This window comes from Canis aureus, chromosome 4, assembly GCF_053574225.1.
Source record: "Canis aureus isolate CA01 chromosome 4, VMU_Caureus_v.1.0, whole genome shotgun sequence".
NCBI lineage: Eukaryota > Metazoa > Chordata > Mammalia > Carnivora > Canidae > Canis > Canis aureus.
Genome location: NC_135614.1, coordinates 12,736,115 through 12,755,192, shown reverse-complemented (window position 1 = coordinate 12,755,192; position 19,078 = coordinate 12,736,115). Strand labels below are relative to the sequence as shown.

Here is a 19,078-nt window from a genome sequence, read left to right as displayed (position 1 = left end):
TACTAAATACTTGAAGGCAGGGGGTCCAGAGTTTATATTTGAGCATCACCCCAAGTCAAATAGACAAATTCCAGGCTGATTATATCTAAAAGTATGATGAAAAGTCAAAGCTCACTTGATTTATTTTGTTTACGTTTGGGGCTGCCAACAGAAGCTGCAAATTCACTAGGACTCGGGGGTCCTATTCCATTTCGGTCCCTCCAGTTATCAGATTCACTTCCACTTCCCAAGTGTTCACGACTGTTGGACCTTGAGAGGGACATTGATGAGCCCTGTAAACAGTCAAAGCCAGAGGAAGACATATTTAATAAGGTAGGTTTCCTGAGACTTGAGAAGAAAAGAATCTACATTAGACCATCACCAATTACTTCTATTGTTAACCACCGCCGTTACCCACACATGCTGACTCTCAGGAAGAGTCTGTGGTACCTGTCTATATGGCCTATGTCCTCCAGCCACCAAGGACACATGGTAATATACACAGTGAAGTCTTTCCCCTTCATTATCAGAGTGCTCAACAGAGTTCTGAGAGCCCCCAGTATAAAAGACTTGCTCCTATAAGGTTTGGAGCAGTGGATACTAAGAGTCCTCTCTATTTTGGGGAACCACAAAGCAAATATTCCATCTGGTATAGCAGAGATTCTCTGCGTTGGGCCACCTACAAAGGACACATGGGAAGAGATGTGGCTAGACCCAATGCTTTCCCAAGAATAGAGCTCCCAGGCTAAGTGAGTCAGAGTGGAGAGAAGGTTGTCATCTCTTCCATGTTACCTTCATCCAAACAATGATAGGATGTTTCCAATTAATTACAAATATCTGGGAAAATTTACCTTTTTAATTTCCCCCTCCCCCAATAAAAATTTAAAAGATCTCAACATTTGCACTGAATTTGCATTTATTTATTCAGTCACTGGCACTTTATACTATATCTACAGTATTCAAGTCAGGATTCTCAGATTTTCAAAGTAGCATATTTGTGGGAGAATTCTAAGAGAATCTTTCCCTATTCAATAAACACTAAATCTCACAGCAGCAAAATCACGCCTTCCCCTTTTTACACTTTTTTCTTCAAGTTATCATGAAGCCATACTCCCCAGGTATTCCACTGACTCCCTGTAGCCTTGTAGGATCTTCCTCCCCTTTTCCACTCCAAAAGTCACATTACCCTGGGTTTGGCCCTAGCATTCCTTCTTTCTCTATACTTTCTCATTAAGGAATCTCAGCCTCTTTCAGAGCTTAATGACAACCATGACTTCCAAAATTTTACCTTCATATTTGACTTCCCTATTGAAATTTATAATCACGGAACTGCCAATCTGACACTCTATTTTACTGTCTTGTAGGCATTTAAACTTAAGAGTGCTTGAAATTGAATTGTTGATTACCCATCCCCATCAGCTGCACCCACACACATTCCTCCCCCAGAATTCCTGTATCTCATCCAGTTCCTCAAGCAGAGCTTCTGAGCTGTCCTGTCCCTCCTTCCCCTACCACATCAAATCCATCAACAAATTGTATTGATGTTATTTCTAAACATATCTCAAATCTACCCACATCTCTCCAGCTCCACAACTGTCACCAAGAGTCACCTTATGAAAATTTTATTCTACTCTTGCCTCCTATGCCACCAATATCCATTTTCCATCAAGTACCTGGGTTGACTTTTTAAAAGCAAATTAGAACAAATGATACCTTCTGTGTAAGGTCTTATAATGCTTTTCCAGTACTTTGCCATGAGCTAAGGTGCTCCCTACCTGATCCTCTGCCTCTCTCTCTCTCTGTCTTCAATACTCTACCACCCTACCCAACTTCTGCTCCATGAACTTACCAGCTGGTTCTGACTTCAGGATGATCATGCCAGGATGATCAAGGCCTATTACCATTTCCCTAGATCTTCACAAGGCTGGCCCTCTCTTGTCATCTAGATCTTAGCTTAAATGTCATCTGCTCATAAAAGCTTGCTATGACAACCTAATCTAAAGCAGTCTCCATTTCATATTTATCAGGGATTTTTATTACTTAATGACTTCTTATTTATTTTTTTGTACCTCTTTGTACCCATCAAAAACAAAGTCCTCTCCATGAAACCAAGAACCTGCATTCAAGCACTGTATCCCTAAAATTGTGTACAGAACACAAAAGGTGCTTAATAAATATCTGTTGAATTATTGAATCTATGAATACTTTCCCTACATCTATGGGATGCCCTTAGCTAACTTTTGGAAAGAAGCAGAGGGAAGGAAGGCTCCTGAGATCAAAGAAATGGTGTTTTTAGTGAAAACCATCTTTAACATTGTATTTCAACCAAGATAAATCCAGTGTGGCAAAGAGAAATAAGAACATGCTCAGAACTGGCAATTAGTCAATGAGATCATTACCCCAATAAAAATTTTAAATATGTGTATATTTAAAATTCTGCATCTAAACTCTTTTTGAGTATAAAAGTACATTCACCTAAGATCTAAGCAGACTTAATGTACACAGCTATATCAGATCTGGCTAAACATGGTGATTTCTAAAAACATCAAGTAAATTTTTTTTTTTTTATTTATTTATGATAGTCTCACAGAGAGAGAGAGAGAGAAGCAGAGACACAGGCAGAGGGAGAAGCAGGCTCCATGCACCGGGAGCCCGACGTGGGATTCGATCCCGGGTCTCCAGGATCGCGCCCTGGGCCAAAGGCAGGCGCCAAACCGCTGCGCCACCCAGGGATCCCCTAAAAACATCAAGTAAAATACAATCTTGTGATGTCTACCAGTTCGTTATCTACTCACTAAAGTATTACAAAATACAGTTCAATTCCAGTTTTGGATTTTTAAGACCTTAAATAATCAGACAACCTTATTACTCTTAGTTGTAAGGAAATTAAAAATCATCTTTGATTCCCAATGCCTATTTTTATTTGCTTCAGAGAATATGTAGCAGAGATGGTGGCAAGCAGAAAAGGAAAATCCCAGACCTTTTGTAGTTCTGTTGATGCAACAGAAATACTGCAGGTCAAAGCAGCCTTTCATTCAACCTTTTGTGTCTCAGTATATGATCAAGGGTCATATTTTCGAGTCTTGGAGAAAACAAAAAATGTCTCAAGCTGCCTGTTTCTTATCTGAAGGAGCTCTTTGGAATAGGCTAATTTTTCAAAGCTGCCCTAAAACTGGAAACAACTGCTCAAGTCTAGCTTCTCAGAAATCTGAATAAAAAGCTCAAAGCATCAACTTCTTGCCTGAAGAAAACTTCCTAGGGCAGGAAATTCCGTGTGCCTTGATCCCTGGCATACTGAGGGAGCAGCCCATGCCCATCAGAACCCACTGACTAAACATGCTTCTTTTCATGGATCAGCATTCCACTTGTCCATTTGGTTTTGTTTTGTTGGAAGAGAATAAGGGAAAAAAATATTTCTTGCCACCTTCTAATTTCAAAATATTAGTGCTATAAGCAGAGATGTGGTCAATCCTTTAATAAAAGGTTTTTAAGTTCTATTTTTCCCCAAGTCTTTCTCTATCCCACCCTGTCCCCATGTCCTAACCCAAAGAAGCAATCCTCAGTGCTCAGTTTTTAATTCTTCTGAGTTATAGCAGAATAAAGGGAAAATCATACATGTGCAGATAGCAACTGCTGCATAATATTAGACCTTACTCTTGTAAAGGACCCTTCCATCCCCTTTCAATGAATTTGGGATGCATGAAGAAAAGTTCAAGTTCCTACGCAACACGGAAAATCTAGAATAACATTACCAAAAAAAGCTTGGTTATATCTTTTCTTCAGTACTATTGAAGGGGTCATAAATAAAAACAGGTTACATGGTAAAAGCCCATGCCCTGATCTAGCTGGTCCTGCCCTCCCCTCTACCTTCCAGTGTGAACAGGTTGCTAGATGTTACCAGGAGAGTAAAACAGGCTAGCCCATGATAACCAAAGCAAGAAAAGTCACCAGAAGGTATTCAGCCACTGAGTTGGGACCTTGCATATTCCTGCCATTTCCTGCCAGAAACTGGTCTATTCATCCTTGGACAAGTGCTGGAGCAGAAGCATCTTTTAGGTTCTGAAATAATTTCTGATCATCCTCCTAGTGTTACACCCCTTTAGAGCAGTGTTTCTAGAAAGGTATCTGCATCAGAATCATACTAAGCTTTTGCTGAAAGATGTAGGTTCTTGGTTCTTAGTTCTTGCTCCCTATCTGGTAAACGAGATCCTGGAAGAAGTATGTGCATGTCTACCAAGCTCTCCAAAGTAAATTTTGTACCTGTTAAGTTACAGCAACATGGTTCTAGATCATTTGCTTATCACTTTTGCTATGTATCCTCTTGGGTTAACCACGTGAACTGTAAGGAAATTTTGAAAAATAAACTCAAGTCCTTTCTGTGACACTACGGCCATGACCTCAAGTAAGACACTTAACTGATCAGGGCCTCTCTTTCCTCACTGGGAGCTTGTGGCTTCAAATAAGCTTGTGGATGAAAATGCACTATATAAATCACAAAGAAATAAATTATGTGATTTAAGAAAATTGTTTCTAGATCATTATGTGTTTATACAATACTCTGAGGTATTTCTTTGGATATCAAAAAAAAATATCTGGTTTGAATGTGCAGTAATACTTCCAGCAGTAAGCTTTCATATACATAATCTCAACTTTCAGCCAGTGTGTGGTTTTCTTCAGAGTAAAGTTCTCCATATGAAAGAGCAGTAGCTGCTCAATATTACTGAGAATTTACCATATACCTTGTTACGTACTGGATGCTTTCTTCCATGTCAACCACAAAACAACTCAAATTAGAAAACAGGTTCAGAGAGTAGATGTCACTCATCAAAGCTGTACATCTATCAGGGGTGGCTGTCAGACACCACAGCTCCTTCATTCGACCACTACATTATCAAAATGATCATCATTTCAACCAGTCATACTGCTGGTCTTTGAGAACACAAGTGACTTAGCATTTCTAGAGTAAAATATTTCATCTCAGAAACTACAGAAACAGATCAACGACCTAAATACTCCATTCTGCCAAAGGCAAGGATGAGTGAAACGATGACCACAGGGGCATCAACTAAAAGCCTAAGAATTAGAACAGCAAGTTTTAAGGTCTCTGCCAACAAAAGGAAGGCTTATTTTCTCTGAGAGCTATAATGGCAGAAAGAGCAGTATGCCTCCTAGAGCCTCAAAATTTTTCATAATGTTCCTACATTCTAGCTGCTGACAGTAACTTCAGTCTTTAGATACAGTAGCAACCTGGCAGCCTATAAGTCTGACAATAAAATTCACAAGAGACTGTTCTTTTTAGTATTTTCTTTTACACTTAAAAACAATGGAAAAAATTGATGTTTGCTTTTGCCTTTCATCAACAGTCTAATTTATTGCAAGGAAAATTGCTGGAGAAAAGAAGGTCAATCTACAATTGCTAGTTATTAGACTAACAATTATGAAACCCTTAACCAGTATTTGTTTTTCAGCATACAGTGTTCTAATTGAACACTGTGATTCTTGGATTCATGATTTTTATTCACATTTGGGTTTGCATATTCTCCCCAGAACTGTGTGTGCATGCATGTGCTCTGATTCCACCCCACCTCAGAAAAGGCTTACAGCCAAAATTTGACACTGTCAGATTGAAAAGGCCTTGCTTAGCAAGTCACGTGCAGCATGGCTGAGAAATATGGAACACTGGATCCCTTCCGCATGCAGCAAGGATGCCAGCTTCCCAGTCTTACCCTGAGCAGTGCAGCCAACATCTGGGAAACATAAAATTTTGGAGCTCTTGTTTATGATATTTCCTGCTGTGTTCCTGGCACATCTGAACATGCTAAATTTTTTAACTCGTATCTGAAAACTTATTTTTGTTGAGTATTTGCCTCTTCCCCCCTATGGTGGGCCTGCTAGTGATACCCTTAAATAAAGGAATTCTTTATAGATTTTTATGGAATATTACAGCTGTCCTTTGCTTAATTTCAGCCACACTCTATCATTTGTAACACTCTCCCCCCAACAAAAACACATTTATCCAAATTTTTATCTCTTTAACAGTTGATCAACAACTTTGAGGAAAGTTACATAAAGACCATAATATATTAGATTGCATTAATTTGATTGTAATATGTTTATAGGAACGGAAATTAGAACAAATCACAATTAACTTTTCCTTATGTAAATAAAGAATGGTACCTCTCATTTTCTGAGAGAACAGACAGGAAGAATGGGTAAGGCATGACTCTACGAACCTCAAAAGTGGTTGTCATTGTGGGCTTATAGGACACATGGTTGGCCCTTCTCAGCTCCTTTATAGTTTCAGCTGGCATGGATTTAGAAAACCCCAGGCCACTCCAGGTATTTGTGGGTGTTCTGACTTCTGTCACCACTGGTTTCTTTAACATAGCTTTGGGAAACAGCATATAAAACAAATGTTTGGTATTTTTAAAGTTTTTCTTAAATAAAATATTGGTGAATGTTGTTTCTTTGGTATGAATAAAGAGATTATCACTGAATATTATTTCTTAACATGAAATGCCAAAATGCCTTAAAATATATTCACAAAACACCTTATAACAAAGTAATAGTAAACTGAAAAATGCTACATTATTTCTTAATTGATCTAATGCTAATGTATTCAACAAAACACATTCATTCCCAACTAAATTTCTGCAACTTGAACCTAAATATTCTAGGTTTCTCTTTATGAAGGTCCAATTTCTCAATTCAACATAAATACTAGAAAACCTTTTATGGGTGTTCTAGAAAAAAATCAAAGTATAGATCATTAACATAGCACATACCTTTGGTTGCTAATAGCTTCTTTTGTTCATAGTCAAATGCCTGGAAATAAAACAGAAATTATGTTTATTGCCAGTCTATCCAAATGTCTTCCCAATACCCTGTAATTAGAGAACAAAGGTTTTGACTATAGCCCATGAATCTGCCTGGGACACATGCTAAACTATGCACCATAATGTGACAGTAATGTAGTATGATAACTATAAACATGTTTTCAAACTAATTAATTAGAATAAGTTAACTAGTTCTGACATGAAAGTGACAAGAATTAAAAATTTTCCTTCAAAAGGGGAAAAAAAAATCCTATTTACTGTGAGTATTTAACACACCAGGACCAATATATGCTAAAGTAGAGTGAATAACTAGTAATAGCCTAAATTTCAAAATAACACATTACTAAAATGCTTTCTGGTTATGTACTGGCCTCTTGGTTCTCCACATCCCCTTCTCACTTAAGTAAAGCATGGCCTGAAATGGGATGATGTTAAGATAACTTATTAAGCCTAATTGGCACAGTCTTTGCTTTTGAAGTGAGATAAATGACAAATGTCTAGCTTTGATCTGTAATGACATTAAGCAATACAGTAAAATTAAACCTAGTTACTTTTTATTGTACCGGACCAGAATGCCACCATTCATTCTTCTGTTCACAGAAAGTAAGTGATTTCGGTGACAGTCAGATCTACCAGGACCAAGGTAGGTCATTTTGAAGAAAGCAGACAGAGCTACATCTCAACTCAAGCCCAGTGTTCTCAGCTCTCCAATTAGGGACTAACTGAGGCTTGATTTAAGAATGTCTCAAAGGCCTACCAGGAGGGCCAAGAACCAACTGGTGAGAGCTCTTTGATTCTTCTAGGAGGAGTATACCATCATATATAGGGTGCACATAAAATTTACAGTCTGAAACAGGGTATTTCTAAGAGTGAAAGGTGCTACAAATAAAAATTAGGCCAGAATTATATAAGTTAATGGTTGATGTAGACAAACTAGGATGTGTGATTAAGATCATGACGGTAAATCAGGAGAGCTAGATTTTTAGATAACACAGTTTGACAATGTTTTTGAAATCCTAGGTGTAGGGACACCTGGATGGCTGAGCATCTGGCTTTGGCTCAGGGTATGATCCCAGAGTCCTGGGATCGAGTCCTGCATTGGGATCCCCAAGGGGAGCCTGCTTCTCCCTCTGCCTGTGTCTCTCATGAATAAATAAGTAAAATCTTAAAAAAAAAAAAAAAAAAAAAAAGAAATCCTAGGGCTAAAATCATCAGGAATATTTAGCATCTACTTTCAAAAACCTAAAGTTTTACATTAGTTATTTTGAACTATCTGAATGACACCAAATTTATATCCATTAAGTAGGTAGAAAGATAATTATATTTATCCAAGACTATGTTATGAGGCAGTAATACTTAAAAATAACAGCCTTCTACATTTATCTAAACTTTAAGTAACAGAGGAATAGTATTTCATAAGACATAGTGACATAGACCATTTTATGCCAATTTTAATACAATACTTTAAATAATTTTTCTCACTTAAGCTAACTTCTGCTTTTCATTTTTAATGTTTATGGCAAAACCAATTCCTATATATTTAAATTTAATTTTGACTAGAGTGCAGAAGGAAAACCAAATTTCTATGCTATTGCTAAATACTCACTAATTCTCCATTCCCTAACCCTACCACCCTACATTTGGATGAGTCTCCCATTTCTCATCATTACCTGCATGTTGACATATGATGGGCGTGGGGCCAGGCGAGCTCTTTCAGAATTTTGCTGGGCGGCTGCAGCCCTCTCTGCAGCACGCTCACTTCCGGGAGCCTTCTTGTCAGCCAAAGGGCTTTCTGTGGTACTCAGTTCAGGGTCTGAGAGCAACCTGTCAGTGCTGCTGTGAAACAGTTTGGAATTTAACACTCCATGTTTATATGCCAATGTACTGAACGTTTCCTATGTGCCACACTTACTACATGTTTACCACTGTCAACTATTTACATGCATTATTTCATTTAATCTTCACCACACAGCTCTGAAGTAGGTAGTAGTAGTATTCCCATTTTACAGATAAGGGAAGTACTTTACCCAAGTTATACCTCTGGTAAACAGTAGAAGTGGAATTTTAACCCATGCAAATGACTCTAGCGCTGGAGTTGAAACTATTTCATGATACACTTTCACAAACATTATATGCAGTATGTATGGCATATGTCTATGGTACATATGGAATAGACATACCGTCAAGATTTCCAATTTGCATGTATCAAAGAGATAGCAATGACTCACACATATGCAGTCTAAGCAGAAACAAGTCAATCTGCAGGCATGCAGATGACCCAATTCCTGTGTGTGAAATGCACATGGTATTGCTAACAAACCTACTATGATACAGGTATCAGATAAATAAATATTTTCCAGCACCCGCTCAGGGTGCATGGATGAACATAAAAATGACTCTTAAAAGAGAAAAAAATGATCTGAATTATAAGATTAGTAATGCCCTATACATGCACCTCAAGTTCAAATCCAATTGCATGTTAAGCTCAAGTAAAAGAGAAATAAGAAACAGTATTAGTCAAAGAGTTGATCAGATTCATTTATTCTTTTATCATTCACTATCCCATTGTTCCAGGGGAATTCAGAGGAATTTAGAACAGGCTTTTGGAAAATAAGAGGAGGAGCAATGAACTTTGTTTGCTTAACAAAAGTTTGCAGTGGCTTCACACAGGACAACAGAACTGGAATTTAAAGGGCCTCTGCAGGCTCACCAGTGTAAAGGCCAGGAGAACAGCATAAGCAAAGGAAAGGAAGCAAGCAATGTGGATGATTGGTGTATTTAAAGCCAGAGCGTAACAAAATCAGACTTTTGTGTTCAAAAAAACTGCTGGAACAAAAATAAAGGACTGTTTGAGCTGCTTAAAGGGTAAGGGGCAAGAGAGACCACTCTAGAGGCTGCAGCTTAATTCAGATGAGAGGTAAGTTCAGAACATATTTAATGATGAAAGGAATAGGCATACCCTTCAAATGCTTCCATACAAGGAACAAGGCAAATTTACTTCCCCAACCTACGTTGAATAATGTTCACTGTGGCTACTAGTACCACGTAAAGGAAAACACAGATTAAAGCAGATCTGTACGAAATGAGAACAAGAATAATTAACTGACCAAAGAGTTTATAAAAGCAAAACAGATTTGGTAAGGACAACAGGAAGTAAAAACAGAAAGGCTATTTTTGTCTGAAGATACTCTCCTTTGTAAGGATATATAAGAAAACTAGTAAGACAGTAGAGGAAACTGGGTGGATGGAGATGGATGGGAGCAAAACTTTCCAACATAGAAGCATTTCACTCACTGTATCACCTTTTTTAAAAAAACTGTGAATAGACTGCTTATTTGAAAAAAATAAATAGAAGAAAATAAAGTAAGGATAACACATTTGTAACTGTGCTACAGAAAGGGAGAGTTATAGTTAATACAATATATGTATTTATACTCACTGTGGTTTGTAATACATAAAATCATGAAGCTGTCAAGTATTTATTACCAAAGTTAGCAATTAACTACTTTGGAACAAGGAAGCCATAGTTTAAGTTAGAAAGTCGGGGCAAAACAAAGGAGAATTCGCAGTGGGAAAATTTCCCCAATAAAACTCAGAAACTAAATACTGCCCTGCTCAAGAGCATTTTCAGAGCAGCAGAGATGGTTTAGAGAATCCAGACATAAACTCAACCACTACAGAGAAGAGAGAGGACTGAAAATTACCAGATGCTCTTCCTTAATACAATTTTTAAAAGGAAAAAGAAAAGATAGTTATAATGAAAAATAAAAAACACTCTTGGAGAAGATCAAACTTACTTGAACCAAAGAATACCAACTACTGAGTTTAAAACAAATCCAGCCTGTTACACATTTTCTTTCAAAGGGTCAAGGACTTTTAAAGATTAAAATACATACTGTAAGTGTGAGTTTTTTGTGCCCTGCAACAGTTCTACTGTCTGCCTCTTGGCACAGGAAACTTTGGAGGGACCCATCATCTGTTTCAAGTCACCAGCATTCCCAGAATGGGAAGGGCTTCGAGGCATGCCTACTTCAACAAAAGCATCGTTACAACCTGCAGAAGGGACAAAGTGAAAATCCAAATGTCACCTTATCATCAACAAACCACCTGCGATGGAAACAGATCAGAACCAAATTCAAAAGAGACCCAGGCATAACAGCTTTCAGCTGCAAAGAAGACTTTAAATTCAGGCTGTCTCAAATTTCATTCAAGATGAAATCTAAGGAGAAGACCCTCACATTTTTAAAAGATTATTAGGGGTGACAGGGTTTTAAAAAAAGAAATATTTGGAAAAAATTATATGTATACATTTAATAAATTGATGCTTTCCTCTTGCACAATTACATCCACTTTAATTTAGGAAGTGCCAATGTAATGGGAAGTGATTCTTTCTGTGGAAGTGTTTTTAGTTTATCTTTCCCTGTGTTCTTTGGAATTTTATTCAAGATGTCTTTCTGCATACTTGAGGCAGGATGCATCCTAACTGGTTAGCAAAACCAACTTGAAATCACCACACAGACTTTACAACCCCCTTTATCCAAGTAACAGACCAGCATGAAGTTCAGAAGGAAAGTTACCTTCTGTGGGGTTTGATTTGGGAGATGCCTGCTCAGGTCCAGTTGTCTGTCTAGATGGATCACCATGATTCCCACTCAGCACTTTTTCTCCAAGTGATGAGGTGGGTATTGCACCATATTTTATATTTGGAGACTAAAATGATAATAGAAAATAACATACAGATATGGTCACAATTCTAAAATTCACTTCAGGTGAAAGTTTATACACATTATCAGTGGCTTATCTCTTACAAACAGCATAGATCACACTACTCTGGCAAATGACATTACCTGTGCATGTCCATTTAAAGAAGCAGAAATTTTTTTGCCTTCTGTCTGCATAGTGTTGATATGGACATCAACAGGAGTCAAGCCAGGAGGAGGAGATGGAGCTGTGTGCCCATAGGTGGGCACGCCAGACAACAAAATATTAGTTAATGTGGCTTGGGCAGTAGATGGAATCATAAGGTGTGGTATAGCAGAAAAACCTACAACGACATTTCATGGCAGATATTAGACAGGAAAAAACTCAGATTCAACAAATACTACTTTATTATTTTTAGTAAAAACAGAAAACTTCATTTTTGTTGCTACAAATTCAGTAGAGAATTCAATTTTGATACCTCTCGATAAATAGGTTTAACATTACTATAAAAACACAAAATAATGTTTAAATGGAACAAGAATATTTAATCTAAGCTCTTTACTGTACTGATGAGGAAACTAGCTAGATTTACTATGCCCATATGACTACCAAGCACATTTGTCCAACTGGAACTACATTTCTTCATTACCCGGTCAGTGAGTTTCAAGTGTCTTTGCCACTGCTTTCTGCTCATCATACTCTTTCTCTTGATCTGTTTGTCACGTCTGAAGATTATATTCTACTTTTAATGAAAAACACACTGCTTTGTCATGCTTCATTTTAATTTACACACTGGGAAATTTCTGTTTAGCTGCAGTATACTTTGAACCATTATTTTTCCCTAGGGGAAGAGAGCCACTAGTACATTTTATTTAAAAACTGATATCTAACATGTCTTTGATTGTACTTAAATGATACTCACCTGTGGCACTTGAAGTGTTAGCAAGTGGGGGTGCCCATAATGTGGGGCTGGGTGTGCCAGAACTCGGACTTTGCAAAGGACTGACTGAGCTATTAAGAGCATTCAAGAGTGAGTTTGGGCTTGTTGATGTGTTTAGAGATAAGGTGGTAGGCCCCAAAAGACCTGCAATAAATGAATGTCAAGTCAATATGCATAAATTCAAGACTTAAAAATACAGATGGCACCATACTGCCATTTGGAATGCACACTGATATAGTCTGATATTTTCCAAGTACAAAATGAGTGGCAGATTACCTTCCTTCAAATATTCACAGGAAATATTGCATGATACAACTCCAACACAGAAACCAAACTATCTACAAACAGATGCTGAAGAAAATGGAAGACAGGTGTATGCAAACCAGCGAGGTGGTCAGGGTCACTGAGCAATGCCAGCTGTTTTGTATCTATTGCAACTGGCCAGGATGAACACATTTCTGCTCAAGTGGAAACTCATTTTTATTTCTCTGCATAACTCACTTGTTTTCTGTTTCCAAACAAACTGTTTCCAAACCATGTACAATTAGCAGAGAGTAGGGGATTTTTTTTTTCCTACAGTAGAATGACTACATTAGGCCCATTTATGGAGAGGCCGAGCTACCTGGAGCAGTTTTTGTTCATATGTTAAAACAAATGACTTCTCTTTGGTCCATCTCAATGAGAATGAAAACTTTTCTGAGAAACAATTTTTTTTGTTTGTTTTTTGCTTGTTTTAAGGATTTAATGTTTGACTTAAATAATGAAATTTCCCTTCAGGTATTTAAATATATTCTAAAGTAAAATATGAAATTATATATAACTTTCCAGAAATATTTAAAGTATTAAATATTACAAGATAGATACAGATATAAAAACATTTTAAAAATTGAGTAGCTGAATCTTTGCTCACTTTTTTCCTCTCAAGAAAGGAAGAACTTGGTTCCTGCTAAATTATCTCACTGGCACTTCCTAACTAACATGCATGTGTTATGACTGTTCAGATCTCCGGTGGAAGAGACAATTTTGGAAGATTAGGGGCCAAGGGGAAAAGAGACTCTCTTTACTGTAATGATTTCTAGACATGGCTATCTGGAATCTTAATCACATTATAACCATATTATAATTTTTAAAAAAACAAGAAATAGCTGTTAGAAAAAAATTATAGAAGGCTGAGAGTATTTTTTGTCTCAGAGCAATACTGAATGAGGCAAAATTATTTTCTAAATTTATTACATTCACTTTTTATATTAAGGCTACTGAAAAATGTGCAAAAAGTAGTGAATCTAGGATAATTACAATATCGCAATGAACTCTAGCCTGTAAATAGGAATCCATAGTGAGGTGGTACATATCACAACCATGAAATGCCTCACCTCACTTTCTCAAAGAACTAAAGCAATGAGGGGATGATGCTCTTTCATCTTCTATTCTTTGCCTTAAATATAAATACAGGTCCATTTGCTCCATTTGCTCCTCTTGGTAGCTGCAGGCTAGATTTCCTTTGGACCTGGACAACACAGTTCTGACCACTGGGAATGGGGGTTCAGCTCATTTTCACCTCCCCCTTCCCTAACCCTCATACAGATTTCCAATTACTTTTTGAAAAGCAAACTGGATAATCTTTACCTCTAGGGATGGATGGCAATATTGCAAATGCAAGAGAGAACAAGCACATAAATTATAGTCAGACTGCTCACTTCATTCTCATGGCATTCTTAATTTAGAAAGCAAACATAGCTACTGAAAATAAAACAGTCGGACCTTGATTATTTATGTCAAATAAAAAGAATCTGGGTAACAAAAGTCTATAGAGTCTAACAAACCTAAAATGGATTGATGTGAGCTTTGTTGCTTTTTCATCTAATCTGAGGGCCTGACAACAGAAAAAAACAGCCTTTAAAATGTAGTCTCAAATGGTAGAAAGAAAGCAAACCAGCTAAGCAATCCCCCAGTGACTGAGAAGCACTATAATAATAAATTTTATACCTAGTCCAGTGAGTCCAAGGCCTGCTGAAGCTAAGATGTCCAGGCTGGGACATGCCAGGCCGGCAGGGCATGATGCTGGGGATGGGCTGGTTGCTATGGTAACCCCACTGCTTTCAAGTCCGAGGAGACATTTCCTTGCTTCATACATATTTAAGGCATTTCGCTCAACACTTTTCACAATCACAGACTATGAAAACACATAATGGAAAAGAAAAAGGTGACATGCAAGCAGTATACAATGAACTGGGGAGTGGGTGAGAAATGAATATGGTAATAAAGATTCCACTCAGGGAATATATTGAAGTGGTTTTAAAAATCAACTAAAAAGTTCTGTTTATTTCTTATATTTACTCCTGTGGTAAAATCATGAAAGGTTAGTTATAACTTACTGAGTGTGCCTTGTGTTCCAGGCACTGGGATAGAAGCTGTATATAAATCTAGATGCTTGTCGGAAACCTTCTGGATGGGCATTATTATTCATATTCAGTGAGGATAAAGGATCTACTCATGGTCACAGCCTAGCTGTGGAGGAGCAGCGAGAGGACTGGACCTCAGGCTGTCTGCCTCTATAGCCCATTCTCTTTGCATCCTCTTGCTTTTACATTAAAGCCTTCTCCCCTTTATCTAATCTTTACAAAACAACTCAAACTTGTCACTATATATAGACTACATAATAACAGTCACTTAGTTTTGACATTTATGGTCTGCTAGTTAACTAAAAGACCTTGAGGTACCACTATTCTTCACCGATGGCATATCAATGGCAAAGCTTATGGTAAAATAAATTTCTAAACAATATATTTTTTTCTCAATGGACTCATCTAGAAAATTGGACGCGTAAACTCAAGAAGGAGAGCCTCCAATGGGCAATAAAGAAAATTTGTGACTGAAAAAGCAGTTAAAGCAGTAGTCAGCATCGGGGCCAGCTAAGCAGAATTAAATGGCCATGGGATGCTACAAGGCTCTAGAATTCTCACTTGCAATCTATCTTCCCCTGACCTGTTCTCATTTCTTACTGAAATCTGGGGGTTCCTCTTGTGCCTAACCCTCCTTATATGCACTGTCTCGCCTGTCTTTATCTTCCAGTCTTGGTATCCACAGTGACGCCAGTCAACTCAAATTAGTTAAGCATGAAGCTTCAAGATACATAAAATTAATGTCCTGTTCTCTAACTTAAAACTCAGTGTATCACGTTTACTTAGAATCAAACCTATCTTTTCCCAAACAGTTGTGCTTTCCATTTTTTAATTTCTATAAAATAATAGGTATCATGGCATATGTATAATGGCATAATATAAATGATTTTTATATATGTAAATACATAAAAACACGGTGTTCAGTGTCCAACTTAAGAAAAACAATCATGCCCTCTTCAAAAGAAGATAGGATTCTAAGTGAACGTGATACACTGAGTTTCAACCCTATCTTATCCCATTAAATTTTGACTATACATGGAATTATTGAAATTTTGCCACATCTTAGAGAAGAGGTTCCAAGATAGCTGAACTGGGGACACTTCATTATTTACTTTTGATTATCATTATTAGCTTATTATTTCATTAAAGAAAATGGACATCTATTATTTAAATCTCCAGGCCTAGCAGAGTCGCTCACAAAAAACATGTAAACTAAATATTTTTAAATCACATTGGATACATACATATACACACTTAACACAATGTGTAGCCTTATCAACTCTGATAACTTAATAAAGCTGAAAGTTACCAGGTTGCAAATTAATAAAAACACATATTCTCTTTCTCATACACTTGTAAAAAATAATCATAAAAATGGACTCCAAAACCAAGACATAAAGAAAATGATCAATAATGAATGTTTTTACAAACTTATGTATTAAATAACTAAGTATAATATATAATGACATATATAGAATACTTAATTCCATGTATATGCAAATACACACTTATATGAAAATAAATCTAGAACATAATATGATACGTGGTTCTCTGGGTCCAGATTGTGAACCAACCTTGCTTGGTTGTTTCGGCTTTGGTTTAATACTGATGAAGACATCGAGCTGTTCCATCAACTGAGCAATGAACTGTGGATCAACTTCAATTTCTTCCTTCATATCAAACATCAACACAAGGGGAAGACAGCCCTAAGAAGTGTCACAATAGAAAATATAGGAGGTAAAATATTACTCATTTAAACATCTAGTAATTTAACATGCCTACAAACAACACAAAATTCTATGGACTGGAAGAGTTAACCAAAGTAATAAAGCTAATCCCAAAGCTCGGAGAATTGGGGTGGAAATAATGCTGAGAACACAAACTACTTTTGAATGATAAATTACACATGTCTGAAATTGCCTATTGGATCTGAATTTTTTACCCACGTCCCACCGTGGAAAATTCCTCCATTCTCTGACTTCTGTTGGTGATGCCAGAAACTAGATCTTGAACCACATCAAGGGTACTGATCTTGTGCTTTTGCTCAAAGATTTACCACACAGGTTTTTACTGTGTTCTGAATGAAACCTAAACATGTATCAATCAGCACTTAAAGATCTCCCCATTTTGGCCCAGCTTTGCTTGTGCAATCATACGCCTGTATGTCCTCACATCTGCCCCTTCCTCAGGCTAGACCAGCCTCCTATTTGTCTTTTTTTTTTTAATTATTATTTATTCATTTGAGAGACAAGAGAGAAAGAGCACAAGCAGGAGGAGCAGCAGAGTGAGAGAGAGAAGCAGGTTGCCCACAGAGCAGGAAGCCCTATGTGGGTTCCATCCCAGGACCCTGGGATCATGACCTGGGCCCCAGCCAGATGCTTAACTGACTGAGCCACCCAGGCACCCCCGACTATTTTTCAAACAGATACTGTAGTTTGCTCTCTACAAAAGGCTTCTTCACCAGCTCAAGTCCTACCTCTCCAGCCTTACCTCTTTCCTGGAGTAAACCACTACACTGTTTCTTCTCTTAGCTTTCTCACTTTTTAGCTTTGCAGCAGTCAGCACTTGGGTTTTTTCTCTGATGCTTTCTTCCTGGCCCCAAATCTACTAAGTATAGGAATCCCATATCTGTACTGATTCTCAGGATACTCAGTACTAGCCCACTGATTGCTGGGTTCTGTACGTAAGTATCAGAAGTAACAGTCAAATACACTGGGATTAAAATGAAATCACTGTGTTCTATGTTCCTTGTGAATAAAGGTAATTTTTGCATTTAAAATGTAGGTTAAAGCCTTTTCTTTTTAAAGACATTATTTATTTATTTGACAGACATAGTGCACAAACAGGGAAAGCAGGAGAGGGAGAAATAGGTTCTCCACTGAGCACAGAGGCTGATGCATGGCTTGATCCCTGGACCCTGAAATCATGACCTGAGCAGAAGGTAGATGCTTAGCTGACTGAGCCACCCAGGAGCCCCACCTTTTATTTCTTTTAAAGATTTATTTATTTGAAAGAGAGAGAGAGAGAACGCACACATGCATGAGGGAGGGGAGAGGGGCAGAGAAAGAGAAACTCAAACAGTCTGTGCTAAGTGTGGAGCTGACATAGGGCTTGATTTCATGACCCAGGATCCTGACCTAAGTTGAAATCAAGAGTCAGACATTAAACTGTCTGAGCCACCCAGACACCCCTACGTTAAAGCCTTTTAATTTATTCCTCTCTTCCTCACTTCTTTCAATATTGTGCAATAATGTCTCATTGCACAATTATATTTTTGATAGTTATGATCAAAGTATGAATATGAATTCCTAACTGTATCGAACATCTGAAAAAGTTCACTTAAAATAATACCTAAAGAAAAAAGAAAAAAGAAAGTTATGAAGAGTAATCATAATAACCTTTGGAAACAAATATGCTACCTAACTAGGTGTATATTAAAAGTATCCTTATAAACTAAGCTTGGCTAAAAAAAATAATTCACAACAAAATAATTATATATTATAATCCTTAATGATAAATTTTTGTCAGAAGAATGGAATCAACAATAAAAATTTGGGTTTTCTGGGGCATCTGGGTGGCTCAGTTGGTTAAGGATGTGACTCTTGATTTTGGGTCAGGTCATGATCTCAGGGTTTTGGGATCCACCCCGTGTTGGACTCTGTGCTGAGCATGGAGCCTGTTTATCATTGTCTTTCTCCCATTCCCTCCGTTCCACCCCTCCCTGCTTGTGCTCCTCTCTCTCCTAAAAAACAAAAACTAGATTTTCTGAAACTTTCTCAAAAACAAATTCTGAAAAAATAAATAAATAAATAAATAAAAACAAAAAAAAAACAAATTCTGTGAGTTACTAATAGCAAAGATCACATCTGAGGCTTACTATTTCAAATGTCATTAAAGGTCAAGTTCTTGAAGAGAAGACTACAGTGTTTTTTTTTTTAAATAAGAATATTTGTAAGTTCACATTATGTCAATCCATTTTGTTACTATGTATCAAACTACACACTGTTTTTAAATGAATATAGGAAGGACAGAAATACTGCAAATTTTAAATCAGGAGCAGTGTTGAATTACATAACTGCTATTTTCTTCAGTGTATTACGACTCAAATTCATAGCTTAAATCCCATTTTTTTAAATTGTATCAGAAATCTGTGAAATGTTCACGTTTCATGCTACTGAAATTTATATTTTTAAGGATAAAAAAAGTATTTTTACTTTTCT

At 37.1% G+C, this 19,078-nt stretch overlaps 1 protein-coding gene across 7 annotated transcripts in view; it reads right to left on the bottom strand.

Annotated features, from left to right (window-relative positions):
- BICC1 (BicC family RNA binding protein 1) overlaps positions 1-19,078 on the bottom strand; it is a 270,938-nt gene that overhangs the window by 13,687 nt on the left and 238,173 nt on the right. For 6 of the 7 annotated variants that reach the window (XM_077894588.1, XM_077894587.1, XM_077894583.1 and 3 more), the window contains 10 exons: positions 16,433-16,564; positions 14,443-14,629; positions 12,439-12,600; positions 11,663-11,859; positions 11,393-11,525; positions 10,712-10,868; positions 8,486-8,651; positions 6,765-6,804; positions 6,213-6,367; positions 116-272 (listed from right to left, as the gene is read on the bottom strand). In XM_077894588.1, the coding sequence (XP_077750714.1) occupies positions 116-272; positions 6,213-6,367; positions 6,765-6,804; positions 8,486-8,651; positions 10,712-10,868; positions 11,393-11,525; positions 11,663-11,859; positions 12,439-12,600; positions 14,443-14,629; positions 16,433-16,564 (1,486 nt within the window). The remainder of the gene's footprint in view (positions 1-115; positions 273-6,212; positions 6,368-6,764; positions 6,805-8,485; positions 8,652-10,711; positions 10,869-11,392; positions 11,526-11,662; positions 11,860-12,438; positions 12,601-14,442; positions 14,630-16,432; positions 16,565-19,078) is intronic. The other variant, XM_077894584.1, reaches the window with a different exon arrangement.